Here is an 18,982-nt window from a genome sequence, read left to right as displayed (position 1 = left end):
TCAGCTTTTCTTCACTGTAACTACCCTTTGCTTCACTCCGTTTTAATTTTCTCCATCTTTCATTGTCTCCCCCACCTATTTTTCACTGCCCCCTCCCAACTCTTACATACAATGCACTTAGCTTCTCACTCTTATTAACTCATGTATGATGTTTTAGTAGTAATCTTTGTCTTGCATATTACCCTGTCTTCCACCATTAAGCTCTCCAGTTTTGAAATCTTGTCTGATGCAGTTCCCAACATTCAATCTTTCCTTCTCACCCCGTATGTTAAGTTCCCCTGACCCATAGTTCTGGGTGACTTTCCCAAAATCTACCCATTTTCCTAGACCTCTCCAGTCCTTTTACCTCACCCTTCTTCCTTCCCCTTCAACCCTTCTGCCTGAAGAAGGAGCCATTGGCTCTGAAAGCTTGCCAATCACTACAGTCTTTAATGTGTGTGTGTTCTGCTGCCACTAAATATCAAGATAGTTTGATAAGTATGGTAAATAATTGGCTAACAATGCTGTACAATCGCAATAAAATCATGATATGTTTAATTGACTCTTTTATCATAACATGTTACACATTTCAAGATTACACACATCTTCAGACTTCTGTTACAAAAAAGTACAATACATAAGTGAACAGCTCACTCAACACATCTGAACATTACAGAAAATGACATCGGGTCATATGAGTTACATACCACAAACTTCAACTCCTTTCTAACCAACCAGGCATACAGCCTTGACAACTCAAAGAAAGTGTCCAATAACATATGACTATAACTGCAACACATGTGGTCTTGAAGCATAGCATATACTGACGCTAAACACGTCAACTAGCAGTGAAGCGCCTTCGGTAGGGGGTGCAGCATGGTCATGTGCTTCATGCATTCACAGGTAATTTAATACTAATATACACAGCATATAACATATAACAGGATGTAATTACAAGTAGCGACTGGAATGGTACTTCTGTACACATTAACACTAAAGGAGTTTTAATTTTTTTTTCAAAAAACTCCAAAATTTTTACATTGCCAATAGTGGCACTAAGCACAACTCGAAGCATATACCAATATAAAATAAATAATGGGGGGGGGACTAAAAAACAAAAAAAGAAAGTGTTAAAGAGTGGTCCTTGCTGACTCAATGGTTTACTTTATTGATTTTAGACTTTAAAGTTTTAACACTTTTAATGTTTTATTTATTTATTTATAAATTTTAAATCTAGAGGTCTTCTGTATCCAGGTAATATAGGTAGGACTCAGGCAATTGTCATGCCACTAGTTTACATAAAGAATGTATGAGGTATAACCCCTGTGTGTGTTTTGGGATTTTGTGAAAATGTTCTTCCTCTCACCATTAAACTTTTTTCCAAGTGGTAGAGGGGTGTAAGTTGTTGTTTGAAGCCTTCTATTTGGGCTATCATGGTCCATGAATATCCCTTGCCTGTAATTCAATAGGTGAATGGCTGCTGCCAACGTGGTTGCCGTTGGCTTTAACAGATGGCACCTAAGACGTTTGCATATGTGAGCTGATCCCAGGGTTTTAGTATATGATGGATAATGTTGGTTATATTTAATTTGGTGGTATTCTTTTAGAGATCAGGTTGAAAGGTTTATTCATGAAGGAATTCCCCCTCCCCCCCCCCCCCCATTATTCATATTGACATATGGTTTGAGTTGTGCTTAGTGCCACTATTGACTATAGGTATAGTATTGCAATGTAAAAATTTTGGAGGGTTTTTTTTTAATTAAAAAATCCTTTAGTGTTAACATGTATGGAAGTACCATTCTGGTTGCTATTTGTAATTATGCTCTGTTAGATGTTATATGCTGAGTATATTGGTACTAAATTACATGTGAATGCATGGAGCGCATGACCATGCAGTGCCCCCTACTGAAGGCGCTTCACTGCTAGTTGACTTGTTTAGCGTCAGTATATGCTCTGCTTCAAGACTGCATGTGTCACAGTAATAGTCATATGTTATTGGACACTTTCTTTGAGTTGTCAATGGTGTATGCCTGGTTGGTTAGGAAGGAATTGAAGTTTGTGATATGTAACTCAAATGACTCAATCTCATTTTCTATAATGAGACGTGTGAGTGTGCTGTTCACTTATATTTTGTACTTTTTTGTAACAGATGTCTGAAGATGGGTGTAATCCTGAAACATGTAACATGTTCTAATAAAAGAGTCAACTGAACTTCTCATGACTTCATTGTGATATTACAGCACTGGTTGCCAATTATTAACATAAAAATGATCGCAAACCTCAGATGGGATTTTATGTCCTGTATATCATACAAGTCTGATAAATTTTCATAAAAGAATGGAACATTTTTATTAGACATTCATGGCTGGTAAGCTTGATTATTCCAAGGTTTGCATAAGGAATTTCAACAAAGTACAGCATACTGTTCATTGTTGGCAGCCGTATGAATTGCTCAGGGTGAAGACTGCAATTGAAACGGGAGAAAACTGAATTCATGCTGTTATTAAACATTTTGATTTGAAGGGTTGGACTTCAAATCAAAACAGAATCAGATATAGTTCAAATGGACTCTGCACCATCGCTAAAGACCATTTACTTTTAGATTAATGAATTTAAATTTGATCAGACAAGCACCAAAGACAAAGGATGCCCCAGATGTCCAATTGAAGTCACCACAAAGGAAATCATTGACAAAGTCCATGACTGGTAATGTAGGAGCACCAAATAAAAATTGTGAGATTGCCAAAACTGTTGGCATCTCAACTGAGTGAATCCATAATGTCCTGCATAGGGAATTGGCTATGAAGAACTGTGTGCAAGTTAGGTGCCATGACTGCTCACAGTCGACCAAAAATGAATCTGGCCAAAAATTTCAACACAAAGTTTATCTGTGAGATGTTTTGTACCATTTTGTGACTGTTGATGAAACCTGAATCCATCATTACACACCAAAGCCAAAATGGCAGTCAAAACAATACACAAATGCTGGTGAAAGTGCACTGAAGAAGGCAAAGATCATTTTGTCAGCTGGTAAGGTGATGACCACTGTTTTTTGAGATTCCCAAGGAATAATCCTCACAAATTCCCTGCAAAATAGTCTGCTAGACACTCAGTCTCAGCATTGGTACAAATTATCATTTGTCGCATCAGTCTGTATATATACATCATATGTTTGAGACTTGGAAAGGCCTCTAGAATCTATAGTTTTATTAGATTAAAGCACCTATGCTTTTGATTTACGAGGGCAGTTCAATAAGTAATGCAACACATTTTTTTTCTGAAACAGGGGTTGCTTTATTCAGCATTGAAATACACCAGGTTATTCCCCAATCTTTTAGCTACACAACACTATTTTTCACCGTAATCTCCATTCAATGCTACGGCCTTACGCCACCTTGAAATGAGGGCCTGTATGCCTGCACAGTACCATTCCACTGGTCGATGTCAGAGCCAACGTCGTACTGCATCAATAACTTCTTCTTCAACTGCGTAGTGCCTCCCACGGATTGCGTCCTTCATTGGGCCAAACATATGGAAATCCGACGGTGCGAGATCGGTGCTGTAGGGTGCATGAGGAAGAACAGTCCACTGAAGTTTTGTGAGCTTCTCTCGGGTGCGAAGACTTGTGTGAGGTCTTGCGTTGTCATGAAGAAGGAGAAGTTCGTTCAGATTTTTGTGCCTACGAACACGCTGAAGTCGTTTCTTCAATTTCTGAAGAGTAGCACAATACACTTCAGAGTTCATCATTTGACCATGGGGAAGGACATCGAACATAATAACCCCTTCAGCATCCCAGAAGACTGTAACCATGACTTTACCAGCTGAGGTTATGGCTTTAAACTTTTTCTTGGTAGGGGAGTGGGTGTGGAGCCACTCCATTGATTGCCGTTTTGTTTCAGGTTCGAAGTGATGAACCCATGTTTCATTGCCTGTAACAATCTTTGACAAGAAATTGTCACCCTCAGCCACATAACGAGCAAGCAATTCCGCACAGATGGTTCTCCTTTGCTCTTTATGGTGTTCGGTTAGACAACGAGGGACCCAGCGGGAGCAAACCTTTGAATATCCCAACTGGTGAGCAATTGTGACAGCACTACCAACAGAGATGTCAAGTTAAGCACTGAGTTGTTTGATGGTGATCCGTCGATCATCTCGAACGAGTGTGTTCGCACGCTCCGCCATTGCAGGAGTCACAGCTGTGCACGGCCGGCCCGCATGCGGGAGATCAGACAGTCTTGCTTGACCTTGCGGCGATGATGACACACGCTTTGCCCAATGACTCACCGTGCTTTTGTCCACTGCCAGATCACCGTAGACATTCTGCAAGCGCCTATGAATATCTGAGATGCCCTGGTTTTCCGCCAAAAGAAACTCGATCACTGCCCGTTGTTTGCAATGCACATCCGTTACAGACGCCATTTTAACAGCTCCGTACAGCGCTGCCACCTGTCGGAAGTCAATGAAACTATACGAGATGAAGCGGGAATGTTTGAAAATATTCCACAAGAAATTTCCGGTTTTTTCAACCAAAATTGGCCGAGAAAAAAAATGTGTTGCATTACCTATTGAACTGCCCTTGTAGATAGACTCCCCCATTTTATTTGATACTGAAGTGCTTTTCCAATACCTGATCCTGTTTAGGGGGGAATACCAAGTGGGTTGAGGTGTGGATAGGAATGTGAATTGAGGACAGAGGCATGCAAGGGTGGTTTGTGCAGTTGTGCAAACCCACTGTGTCAGGATGGTGTAGTGTTTAGCACAACTGTCTAGTGGACACGAGACCCAGCTTTGAGTCCAAGCCTTGGTACAAGACACACTATAAAAGTTTTTGTAGTTCGGTTATCATGGAAACCTTATAACTATAAACTAATCAGTGTAACATATACAGTCCATGGCAATCACTTGATGGAAAAGCAAATGTATTTATGTCGTAAATATTATTTAAAGCCCTTTGTTGTGGCCAACCTGTAGTATGAAGCATCATTATAACAACAAAACTGAAAATATTTTTTAGAAATATTTCAAGTGTTTTCCTATAGTTCAGGAGAAAATCACATAAGCATCAATAGATATGTTTTCAATAATCTACCAGAAATTATGAAATCTTTTGTAGTAAATATAGCTGAATTATAGTTTAGGTACTGCATTTTAGTTATAATTAATATTACCATGTAATATAATATTTAATAACTTTAAGTAAGCTTTTTGCATTCTGATTAAACGCACCATATAAATTCTCTCCGCAACCATGAGACACTTCTCAGTTACATATGTGCATATTATTTGTGTAATATAATACAGCAATAAAAAATACATATGTAACTATTGCAGCTTCAGTAATATGTCCACATTTTCTTTGCAGATAGAGAAACTCTATTGGGACAATCTAAAACAATCATCATCAAAATAGGAGATAATGTTGACTTAGACTGCAATGAAACCGGAGCTCTTTACTGCACTTTTGTACCTCCTAACTCAAATGATAAACTCCTTGGTCCTGGTCCTTGCACATTGACACTGGACCATGTTACAGCCAGAGAAGTTGGAATGTGGACCTGTTATGTTGGCATTAAGAATATGTCTAAGGAATTTAAAAAGACTATTGAACTTGTCCTTGAAGGTAAAACCAACAATACTATTCATTTTGACTATTTATGCAGAAGGGCAAAATCAACACAGGCAGCAATCTATGAATGTCTTAACAGTACCTGAGATCTGATGGATAACAAACAATTATCAGCTAGGATATTTTTAGGTAAGTCCAAAGCATTTGACATAGTTAAACATACAAATCTAGTTACTGAGACTGAACACTGTGGCAATGGGTCCTTTCAGACAAGTGGATCAAATAATTACTTGACAATCAAAAGTGCAAAGAAGATATTGAAGTACTGCGAAATGTAGATGAAATGTACGTGCATCCCAAGGAATGTTTATGGGACCACTACTCTTCCTGTTATACTTTAATGGTCTGAGTATAAACGTAAATACACACAAAAGTGTCTTATTTTTGACTTTATGGCAGTCCTTCTATAAGGTGAGAAACAGCACGAACTGCAGCAGTCTGTAAATTGTTCCATGAAACCAATCAGCAGTTGGTCAGACCACACTTGTTTAGTTATAAATAACAGTAAAAATGTCACCATAAACCAACAAAATAAGAATCCACATAACCTAGAATTTTTCTTAAGGATTGTCAAAAATGTTAAATGGATTAATCATAATAAGTATGTAAATGTAACAATGTAATGAAAGGAATAGCTGCTACTCACAATATAGTGGAGATGTTGTCACAGAATGGCAGAAGAAAAAGACTGTCAGACATTTAGCTTTCTGCCTACAAGGCCTTTGTCAAAATTAGATAACATACACACACGCACACACTCATGCAAATGAAACTCACACTCACATGACCACAGCCTCCAGCAGCTTGAATCATACTTGTTGTAGAGTATGCAAATGTGTTGTTTGAGTGTATAAATGGTAAACTAAGTAGAGGGTGTGAACTCTTGAGGCCCTGAAGCCTTGCACTAATATGGAAACCGTTAAAACTGCTTATTATGCTTACATACAGTCACATCTGAACTATAGTTTAACATTCAGGGGAAACTGTCTGGCAGCTCTCAGTACATTTAAAATTCAAAAGAATGCCATTAGAATAATAAATGGAAAACAATAAGGTAATCATGCAAAAATACCTTCACAGTGCTTTACATACTTGCACTACTATCCATTCATGGAAGAGAAACCATTTAACTTTTCCAAACAAATGAAATAGATGACGAAAAAATTTGCAGAAGAACTGTGATGTCTATGACCACAGTACCAGACTCAGCAAAACATTCATTCAATCCATGCATGTACCAATAGGTGTCAGAGGCGTCCATTCCTCATAGGACTGAAAATTTTGTTAAAATACCTGTGGAAATAAAAGCTATCCAGTATACAAATTCCTTTAAAGGCAATCCTTACAGTGAAACTGTTTCTACTCAGTGACTGAATACATGACTATATAAATTACAATGTACAAAATTGCAGATTTCTTTATTTTGTGTATACCCCCACCCCCCTCTCTATTTCTCTCTCTTTCCATAGCAGGTTATATCAAATGCTGCAACTCGTTTCTTTTCTTTTCTGGTTTTCCAAAAGTCCCTGAGTCACTGCCCTACAATGCCATGCTCCAAATGTAAATTCTCCTACATTTCTTTCTCAAATTAAGGCCCATATTAAGTGTTAGTAGACTTCTTTTGGCAGAGAAGTTCTCTTTGCCTGTGCTAAGCTGCTTTTTACATCCCACATGCTACATCCATCATGAGTTATTTTCCTTACAAGATAACAGAATTCCATAACATCATCTTCTTAATAGTCAGAGTTCTGATGTTAAATCTATCACTAACTATACAGGGTGGAAAAAATTGTGTCATGAAATTTTAACCTTGGATAGCTGATGCCAGCAAGAACCAAAATGAAAATGTTTTTATGATGCCTTACTTTTTTGTGGGTGGTCATTTGAAACCCAGTCTAGGTAATGGTCCTTGTGCATGGGTTTTTGGTAAACTGTGTGGCCTAAGCTATTATCTTCTTTCTCAAAAAATTATCACATCAACTAACTTTAATCTTCCACCTGCCTCCTTCACCTTAGGAAACTGAATCTTGGGATCAACTCTGTTGCGATGCTTATGAAAAAAAAGATTAGTTCTTCTCTGCCACTCCTCCACAAAACAAGCATATTATCTACATATGCCTGCTCCTCAAATTTTTCCAGGAAATAATTCACTATAACTGGATTTAAGCGGCTGCCCATAGCCACACCACCTGTCTTTCCATAGAACTCATTGTTCTGTTTGAAATATGTGGCCATGAGCAATATTTAAATGACTCTGCAATATCAGGAGGAAAACTCCAATTCAGCTCATGAAGCAGGACTACAGTTAATAGCAATACCACATCAAAAATAATTAACATGTCCTCCAGTTGGACCACTATGCCATTTAATTTACACTCCTGGAAATTGAAATAAGAACACCGTGAATTCATTGATCCAGGAAGGCGAAACTTTATTGCCACATTCCTGGGGTCAGATACATCACATGATCACACTGACAGAACCACAGGCACATAGACACAGGCAACAGAGCATGCACAATGTCGGCACTAGTACAGTGTATATCCACCTTTTGCAGCAATGCAGGCTGCTATTCTCCCATGGAGACGATCGTAGTGATGCTGGATGTAGTCCTGTGGAACGGCTTGCCATGCCATTTCCACCTGGCGCCTCAGTTGGACCAGCGTTCGTGCTGGACGTGCAGACTGCGTGAGGCGACGCTTCATCCAGTCCCAAACATGCTCAATGGGGGACAGATCCGGAGATCTTGCTGGCCAGGGTAGTTGACTTACACCTTCTAGAGCACGTTGGGTGGCACGGGATACATGCGGACGTGCATTGTCCTGTTGGAACAGCAAGTTCCCTTGCCGGTCTAGGAATGGTAGAACGATGGGTTCGATGACGGTTTGGATGTACCGTGCACTATTCAGTGTCCCCTCGACGATCACCAGTGGTGTACGGCCAGTGTAGGAGATCGCTCCCCACACCATGATGCCGGGTGTTGGCCCAGTGTGCCTCGGTCGTATGCAGTCCTGATTGTGGCGCTCACCTGCACGGCGCCAAACACGCATACGACCATCATTGGCACCAAGGTAGAAGCGACTCTCATCGCTGAAGACGACACGTCTCCATTCGTCCCTCCATTCACGCCTGTCGCGACACCACTGGAGGCGGGCTGTACGATGTTGGGGCGTGAGCGGAAGACGGCCTAACGGTGTGCGGGACCGTAGCCCAGCTTCATGGAGACGGTTGCGAATGGTCCTCGCCGATACCCCAGGAGCAACAGTGTCCCTAATTTGCTGGGAAGTGGCGGTGCGGTCCCCTACGGCACTGCGTAGGATCCTACGGTCTTGGCGTGCATCCGTGCGTCGCTGCGGTCTGGTCCCAGGTCGACGGGCACGTGCACCTTCCGCCGACCACTGGCGACAACATCGATGTACTGTGGAGACCTCACGCCCCACGTGTTGAGCAATTCGGCGGTATGTCCACCCGGCCTCCCGCATGCCCACTATACGCCCTCGCTCAAAGTCCGTCAACTGCACGTACGGTTCACGTCCACGCTGTCGCGGCATGCTACCAGTGTTAAAGACTTCGATGGAGCTCCGTATGCCACGGCAAACTGGCTGACACTGACGGCGGCGGTGCACAAATGCTGCGCAGCTAGCGCCATTCGACGGCCAACACCGCGGTTCCTGGTGTGTCCGCTGTGCCGTGCGTGTGATCATTGCTTGTACAGCCCTCTCGCAGTGTCCGGAGCAAGTATGGTGGGTCTGACACACCAGTGTCAATGTGTTCTTTTTTCCATTTCCAGGAGTGTACTTATAAACTGTGCCAAATTCTTGATATAGGAGTCTGATTGGCCCACATATAGTCATAGTAATGTGGTCAAGACCTTGGCAATGGAATAGGTGCAAAAACCAAGGGACTAAGTATAGGTCTCAGAGGAACATGTTCTTTATGCTCCTTCAGCAATCCACAATGTCTTGGCGGTAGCACAACTGAATTGAACTGACTTTTCTTATTGCTCTGTCTGGTAGAGAACTTCTTTATAAGTCACATAACAGTTATAAGAACTTTGTCAGTGAGGGGAGGAGGAGGAGGAGAAGATTAGTGTTTAATGTCCCATCGACAATGAAGTCATTAGAGATGGAGCACAAGCTCGGATTAGGGAAGGATGGAGAAGGAAACTGACCATGCCATTTCAAAGGAAGCATCCCGGCATTTGCCTGGAATGATTTAGGGAAATCACAGAAAACCTAAAGCAGGATGGCCGGAGATGGGTTTGAACTGTTGTCCTCCCGAATGCGAGTCCAGTGTGCTAACCACTGTGCCACCTCACTCTGTCTATTTCAGTGAGATCTTTACTCAGTTTCCTATATGTTGGCAGATCTAATAAGTTGTTACTCTTAATAGAATAGCCAGCGACATTCAAAACTACTGTGACATTTCCCTTGCCAGTGAGGAGAATGATAATACTATCATCTTCCTTCAGCCATTTTATGGCTCTCACCCACAATTAAATATCTTTTTGGCAGCTTTGAGTGAGCCTATACTCTTACAGCTTCTGTATGAACTTTTCCAACAGTAACTGTGTCCATGCTGTGAATGCCTGCTGGTACATAGACTATTGTTTCCTCCATGGACACAACTCCAAGACTAATGGCAAAATTATCTCCCCTGGCAAGCACAGATATCTGGTCATCAGATAATGAATTTCCATATGAATTGATAACTGTGTGGGAAACATCTAAGTGGTGGATGATAATATTAGGTTGCAAATTATCAAATCTCTTCTTCTGTCTGCTATGAGTTGTCAACATATGCTTCTTAACAGTAAAATGTAAATGTCATGTGACTAGGGCCTCCCTTCGGGTAGACCGTTCGCCGGGTGCAAGTCTTTTGATTGGACGCCACTTCGGCAACTTGCACGTCAATGGGTATGAAATGATGATGATTAGGACAACGCAGCACCCAGTCCCTTAGTGGAGAAAATCTCCGACTCAGTCAGGAATCGAACCCAGGCCCTTAGGATTGACATTCTGTTGTGCTGACCACTCAGCTACCGGGGGCAGACTGCTTCTTAACAGTGTAATGCAATAGTCTGTCAATTCTATCCCAGTCACCACTACACAATTAATTGCTCAGTGTAATATGGTGACACATTAACTTGCAGTCCGTGCATTCCAGGTTCTGGTGGATCTGTTGAATTTACTCTGTAATAAGTCCTCTTCTCTCCATTTGAAAATCCTCTGTGCCTTTGCCGAGCACCACAGTGATATTTCTGGCCATGAAAGTTTACAATTGACAGTTACATAGCTGCTGGGTGTTTTGACCCCATAATTGTGTAAAATTGGATTTTAAGTAAATGGTACTTCATTGTTGCAAACACCATACATTTCTTGTTGTTGCAAATGCCATATCCATATCTTCATATAAACAATTTTACTCTGTATTTAACACTTTCTTGTCCTCAGCTCCATATATGTTTCTGGAAATACAGTATAAGACTGGAGTCAAGCCCATGTCTGGAGATTATATGTATCTGTTGCACCAATGTCCCAGTGCTTTTCCCTGATCATTACCATTGTGTTGCTTCCTTAGCTACCTGCAACACTTATTTGCTGCAGCACATGAAACCAATGATCCATTTACCTTGAGGCTTTAATCTTTCCTATTTTTGTGAGTGAGAACATGCATGTCAGTGAATTTCATTATGTGGTCAGTCTCACATACTGCTTGCTCTGACAAGACTTGTTTCTCTACCAGTCCCAACATGCAAAACCATTTATATCTGATGATCCTGGTATTGACAGATTGTCCAATCTTTCAAACATAGACTTTTTCACATGTACATGGTTTCTTGACACTGCAAGTGAGACACTATTGTCCTTTGTCAGTCTTTGGCACTCTTTGATCTTGTTGAGCAATTTGTAAATAGACTTCACACAATATATGGCTGATTCTGTCCATCCCCGGGCGACATATGGCAGAAAGGCTGTGCTCAGCATTTCTTCTTCTAAAGCATCACTTTACTGAGTGTTAGGTTTTGTGACACTTCTTGTACAACTAGTAAAGTACCTTTGCTACTTATGTCTTTCATCTTGCATGTGAGGTGCTGTGACTCAAATATTCATGTCATGTGCACCATGAAAATATTTTACCTTTTTTTTCTGACATCAGCCCATCTACATTGGTTTTTGACATATGCTGTGCCTCAGCTTTTTACCATTCCTCATAAACATTTTGTGTTGGTGTGGAGACTGTTCATTTATCTCAGTAAGTCACTGTTTCTCCCATGAGCCCACATGAAAAAGATATCGTTGATGTACCTGTACCACACTTTACATTTACAAAATGCCAGTTCAAGCACCTGTCTTTCAAAATTACTTGTGAAAAAACTTCTGGACTAAGTGGACCACCTATGGCAATGCCTTCCAGATGTTTATAGAAATTATCACTTCATATAAAGCAGCTTATGGTAAGACATGCATGAAAGAGGTTCATGATGTCCTGTGGGGAAATGGAATCAACAAGATCCTGAAAGTCACAGAGTGCCACTTCAGATCTAGTAGGTTGCATATTTTCCACAAATAATTTTTGGACTTCATCATAATGGTCATATTTCCCTTGTCCAATATGCTCTTGTTAGCGTTAAGGCTCTTGATAGCTTGTAATTCTTCTCTTATCAGGTTGCGGGCTTGTGGATTTTGTCAACACAGTATCCTGGCAGTTTTGATGTCTATTTCCTTAGCTTTGCCACAAGGAAGTTTCTTGATGATCACTTTGGTGTTAGCAATGATACCCTTCATTGATAAAGTTTTGGGGATGGTACAAAATTCCCTGCCTTTTGAAGATAAACAGTTCCTTTGAGATCATTGGTTGTTTGCATAGGTTAACCAGTGTGTGGTACATGTCAGAAATAGACTGTTAATATGCTTTCAGTACTTTTCAAACTTTTTCTTCTCTTCCTTGGTGCATGTTCCTGTGAGTGATGCTTTTATCATATCGTAGTTATCTCAATACATGCTGTCACTGAGCTGACAGAAAATGTCCTAAAGTTCTTCATCAGTTCTTGTCAAGTCTCTCTGTGTTGTAGATTTCACTCCCTGACAAAGAAGTGTTCATTTCATCCTATCATTGATATGATGTGCCTGAGTGACAATGAATAGGCACTTACATTTAAGATACTTTGGAATGGTCCCTTCATCCTGGCACTACAATAAAAGGCAAGAGAGGATAGTAAACAGGCTTTTTCCCATCATTGGTCAAGGCTTTGATACAGTCCTGAAATCTTCTCCCCATAGAATAATAGTATAAAATTGTTGGGGCTTTCATGGCCACTTGTTGATTTACTGCCAGTTGGCTTTTGTGTTTGAATCATTAGATTATCAATTTTCCTGACATTTCTTTACGTGGAATGGTAATTTATATGATCATCTGGAAAGTGTCACCATGAGTAGTCCACCTAATCCAGTGGTAGACTTTTTTTTACGGAGCATTTTGAAAGACAGGTGCTGGACATGACACTTGTAAACCTTCATGGTAGATGCCATCTCCCTTGAGACGTTCATAAGGCATTTGACACAGTTAGACACTGCCACCTAATTGACAATATATGAGGATATGGAATACGAGACCACCTGTGTGATTTGAATGAATTATGTGCAGAAAAAAGAATGCAGCATGACATCTCAACAGAGAAAAAAATTCCTCAGATGTAAAAGAAGTTTTGGACACACCACAAGGAAGTGTTACAGATCCATTCCATGAAGATTTTTGTGTCGGATGATGTTGTATACAGAGATCTCATAAGGAAGTGGCATTTGACTCTAAATACAAACAAATGTAAAATATTGTGTGCATGCAGACAGAAACACCCATTATTGTATGATTACATGATGCAAAACAATCACGGGAAGCAGTTACTTCCATAAAATATCTAGGAGTATATATGCAGAGCAATTTAAAGTGTCGTTACCTCACAAAACAAATTGCAGTAACTGCAGATGCCAGGCTGAGATTTGTTGAAAGAAACCTTAGGGAATGTAGTCCATCAACAAAAGAGGTAGCTTACAAAACCCTTGTCGGCCAATTCTTGAAAATTGCTCATCAGTATGGGACCGGTACCAATAGTATTGATAGAGGAAATTGAGAAAATCCAAAGGAGAGCAGTGTGTTTCATTACAGATTCACTTAGTAAGCACAAAAGTGTCATGGAAATGATCAACCAACTCCAGTGGAAGATGTTTCAAGAGAGGCATCTACATCATGTTGTGGTTTCCTCATAAAGTTCTGAGTTTACCAGCTATCATTCTTTCCACAAATCATTTGCATTGGAACAGGAAAGGAGGAAAGAGACAACGGTACACAAAGTACCCTCTGCCACACACCACAGTGTTGGCTTGCAGTATATAGATGTAGAAGTAGGTTGTACAGCCTTAAGAGATGAAATGTGATGTATACCTAAAATAAGTTTAATTTGGTTTCTTCTTTCTGTAATTGTTTTTTATTCTATTAATTGACAATTCATTTCATCTTCACATGCCTTCTGAATGAAGACATTTACAAATAGTTTTGCTTAAGAATGAGATTTTCACTCTGCAGCAGAGTGTGTGCTGATATGAAACTTCCTGGCAGATTGAAACTGTGTACGAGACCGAAACTCGAACACATGACCTTTGCTTTTCGCGGGCAAATGCTCTACTAACTGAGCTATCCAAAGACAGCCTGTGAGCTGTGCTTAGGTAGCTCAGTCAGTAGAGCACTTGCTCACATGAGGCAAAGGTCCCGAGTTTGAGTCTCGGTTTGGCACAAAGTTTTAATCTGCCAGGAAGTTTCATATCGGCACACATTCCACTGCAGAGTGAAAATCTCATTCTGGAAACATCCCGCAGGCTGTGACTAAGCTATGTCTCTGCAGTATCCTTTCTTCCAGGAGTGTTAGTTCTGCAAGGTCCACAGAAAAGTTTCTGTTAAGTTTGGAAGGTAGGAGACGAGGTATTGGCAGAATTGAGGCTGTGAGGGCGGGTTGAGAGTCATGCTTGGGTAGCTCAAAGGCAAAGGTCCTGAGTTCGAGTTTTGGTCTGGCACACAGTTTTCATCTGCTAGGAAGTTTCATATTGATGCACACTCCACTTCAGAGTGAAAATCTTATTCTCGAAACATCCCCCAGGCTGTAGCTAAGTCATGTCTCCACAATATCCTTTCTTCCAGGAGTGCTAATTCTGCAAGGTTTTGAAGGAGAGCTTCTGTGAAATTTGGAAGATAGGAGATGAGGTACTGGCAGAATTGAAGCTGTGAGGATGGGTCATGAGTCATGCCTGGGTATCTCAGTCGGTAGAGTACTTGCCCACAAAAGGCAAAGGTCCCGAGTTCGAGTCTCGGTCCAGCACACAGTTTTAATCTGTCAAGAAGTTTCAGCTTTGCTTAAGTCAGTATATTCTGTCACAATCCTATTACTATTACCCTTAATTTGTACCTGTTGTCTTCTCATTAATCACTGCTTTGTTTTATTTGAGATTTACTTTCCTCCTGCTCTTTTTTTTTTTTCCTGCACATCTTTTGCTGTTTGCATTAAAACTTTTGTTGCATAAATTTCCTTTTCACGTATGTCAGCATAATCTTTGATTTCTGAATCTTTTATGTAACTGCACTCTTATATGTGATGAGCTTCTTTCCTTCCAGGCTTGTGTCTATTTTCACTTTGGATCTTACTTATCTATGACCACCTGAAATTCTTAAGTTATTTAACATTAACCCATTCTTTACAGTTTTCTTGTCTTTGGTGAAATATAGTAAGTTTCAGAATTTAATTTGTTTAGTCCTTGCATATCCCAGTTTTAGTTTATTTTCTTCTGGATGGAGATGTTAAGGGTAAATATTTAGTTCCAATTGACATATCCTAGTAACATATGACCTCCCTCATTTGTAGTGCAATCCAAAGTTTCCAGCTGAAAACTGCTTGATACTGTATGTCTTACTTTTCTTTCAAATTTCTCATTGATCAGAGTGTGAGATCATTAGTGTATACACATCAATGGTAAACATGGAATACTTTTTGCTTATTTCTAAAAGAAGCCTTCATGTTCTTTGTAAAATTCCTTCAATATGTGTAATGTTGTTTTTGATTTTATTGTTTACAATAAATGTTATTAACAGGAAATAATCTTGCAAAAAATGAAAATAAACAAATAAAATGGAAAAAAAAATGCATTGACAAAAATTTCAGCAGTGTATGATGCTGTAAGCAATTTAACATAAATAGGGTTGGCTACAAATCACAGGTGAATCACAATACGTTGACTATGGTTTGAGTTCCACATTACACCATCTGTACTGTTCAATGTGCATGACTGCAAGAGTGCAGCAGTCAACAGTTGTTGCACTGTTAGTTAAGTAATGGGCCAAAACTGTATAAAAATCAAAATGACATAGGTTTCTAAGTGTCAAGAGCCTCTTGCAAGACATGTTCTATATGTTGACCATCATTTTCTGCCACAAGTTGAAACTGAGAAATAGCTTGTTCCACAACAGATCAGAGTGTGTTGGAGTCATATTCACAATATGTGCCTTCACTTCAGCAACATTCATAACTGAAGCACTGAATACAACATCTTTTAGATAACCCCACAGCCAGAAGTCACACAGTTTAAGATCAATGTAACAATACCAGAGAAGGAAAGTTGCTACTCACCATATAACAGAGATGTGGAGTTGCGATAGGCACAACAAAAAGATTCACACAATTATAGCTTTTGGCCATTAAGGCCTTTGTCAGTAGTAGACACACATACACACAGACACACACTCACACAAATGCAACTTGCACACATGTCTGCAGTCTCAGACAACTGTGGTTGCTGTGGTTTCAGCTCTCTGTGACTGCAGACGTGTGCAAGTTGCATTTGCGATTTGCATATGTGTGTGTGTGTGTGTGTGTGTGTGTGTAGTGCTGTCAAAGGCCTTAATACCCAAAAGCTATAAGTGTGTGAATCTTTTTGTTGTGCCTATTGCAGCTAAGCATCTCCGCTATATGGTGAGTAGCAACTTTCCTTCTCTGGTATTGTTACATTCCATCCTAGATTTTCCACAGTTTAAGATCAGGTGATCTAGAGAGTCAGGCTGTATGAAAATGACAGTTGATAATTCTAGCATTTCTGAAATGCTTCTGCTGCTTGCTGCAGCTGTTTTACTGGCTGTACAATGTGCAGAGGAGCACCAAAGCACACATCCATGTTACTGAAGGGTTGGAATGATGTGTGCAAAAGACTCTCTTAGCATTTACCAGGAGTGATACAGGTCACAGGACCCAAAGAACTCATCTCCTTGATAAAATGTGTTCCTACAATAATCGATGCCATTAGCCCATACTCCGCACTCACCTTTTCAGAAGAAAGTGGTACTGTTGATGTGAGTGCAGATTTTCCATAGCCCATGTTTTGGAATTCTGCATATTGACATGTCCTTGAGATGGAAATGGATTTCCTCTGTCCACAGAGTGTTCTGAGGCCATTCATTGTTCACTTCCAAGTGAGAAAGAAATTCCAGAATGAACATTTGCTTTGGAGACAGGTCAGCAGGAAGTAACTCCTGAACATGGGTGATTTTGTATTGACAGTGATGCAAGATGTTTTACAGAATTTTATGCACTGTGCTCACAGGCTTGTTTGGGCAATTCTACATGCACTGCATGTTTATGCACCACCGCTCAACCCCTTCTGAAATGCAGTGACCATACCTTCGACAGATGTCAGGTCAATTGCTTTCCTCCCTTTGCCACATTGCACTTCAGAAGAACCTATCTCTTCAAATTTTGTAATCATTTTCTCCAGACCCTTAGCACACATCAGACCACTTAATTTTTCATACTGTAATGGGACACCCTCCTCTCGCATTATTTTTCCTTAAAAGCAATTGTCAATGCCAGTATTATTTTTCGAATTTTGGACAGGTCAGTATTGTCTCAACTGCTTTTCTGAAAACTTCCATATAATTTTATGCACAGTATGTTATACTTCAAGCTAAAATTTTCAAAAAGGGATTACTTTATTTTCAATATTACAATTGATTATTACTGAATGTACAGTTAAAATTATTTTTTTTAGAAACATTTGAAATTATGAATTATTTGGCACACTTAAAATTTCTATTATTAATTACACAATCTAATACTGTTTACTGTATTTATTTCTGGATTCATTTGTGAAATAGTAATTGAAATTTATAGAAAGTCAATTGTAAAGAAAAACTGTAAACCCTTTGGAACGTGGTTATTACCACAGAGTGAAGCATGCCTCCGACGTGATCAGACATATTTCTGTATTTTTGGTGAACAATGTGATTTCAGCTTTGTTAATGTGAAAATGGACATTGTTAATATGAAGATGGACATCAAGGAAAGGATGACAGTGGGAATGAAACACATGCATTCCCTCAGAGAGATGCTTGCTTGGCTCTAAATTGATCTCAGTGAACACTAAGATGAAAATCTACAAGCAGTAATGTATGGTTCAGAAACATGGAGCATGACTAAGCAAAAAAAGGAAAAACTATTAATATCTGAAAGAAAAGTAATGAGGAAGATATGGGGATCAGTTTTAGATAACAGAGAATGGAGGAGGAGGAAAAACAAGGAAATCCACCTTCTGATAGTTATCCTACAGAAGATAAAAGAGAAAAATTATATTGGGCCATGCAGCCCGTATGCTAAATGGAAGACAGCAAAGATAGCACTAGAGGGGAAAAAAAACACCAAATGTCCCATTGGATGACCAACGCAGTGCTGGATGGCTGACCTGGCGAAGGATCTAGCAGCCCTGGGATTTGAAGACACATGGAGGAACCGGAGACAAAACAAGAAGGAATGGAGGCAGTTTGTGGAAGCAGCGCATGGTCTGCAGGGCCTGTGATCACTGGATATCCAACTATCTATATCTAGTGTGAAAATTTGAAAGCCTGTATGATATACTAAAATGTTACAAAATGTATTAACATAACAACAAAAAATCTGCAACAACAATCTTCAAATTTATTTAGATCAATTCAACCATGAGGACCTAAAATGTCAGAATTTCAGCTTCAGGAATCAGACCCTAGACAAGAAGAAATGGAGCTAACTGTAAACAAAAATCTAAGTAAACTAGAAAGTTTATTGCAATCTTTGCTCCTCTCAAATTTTTCATAAAAGAATTTGCTTATTGTGGACAATAACTGGAATTAGCAAGGTAGGGGGAGATTATAATATCCTTGAGTGTGTGGAACTTCTACAGGGCTCCTGATGCACAAAGCTTGTTCTTGTAAAAGACATTTACCAGTGGCATGTGATCCTTTTTGGAGACAGTCATGTTGGGTTCCTTGTATGGAAACTGAGGAACAGACACATACTGTGCCTCTTTTGGA

The 18,982-nt window shown here is 39.9% G+C and overlaps 1 protein-coding gene across 1 annotated transcript in view; it reads left to right on the top strand.

The window, feature by feature from the left end:
* The window catches only part of LOC124606774, a 243,173-nt gene that overhangs the window by 144,185 nt on the left and 80,006 nt on the right, over nt 1–18,982 (top strand). The window contains exon 9 of the mRNA XM_047138830.1: nt 5,342–5,599. Within this exon, the coding sequence (XP_046994786.1) occupies nt 5,342–5,599 (258 nt within the window). The remainder of the gene's footprint in view (nt 1–5,341; nt 5,600–18,982) is intronic.

This window comes from Schistocerca americana, chromosome 3, assembly GCF_021461395.2.
Source record: "Schistocerca americana isolate TAMUIC-IGC-003095 chromosome 3, iqSchAmer2.1, whole genome shotgun sequence".
Classification (NCBI taxonomy): Eukaryota; Metazoa; Arthropoda; class Insecta; order Orthoptera; family Acrididae; genus Schistocerca; species Schistocerca americana.
Note: the sequence above shows the minus strand (reverse complement) of the source record. Positions and strands in the feature narration are given on the sequence as shown.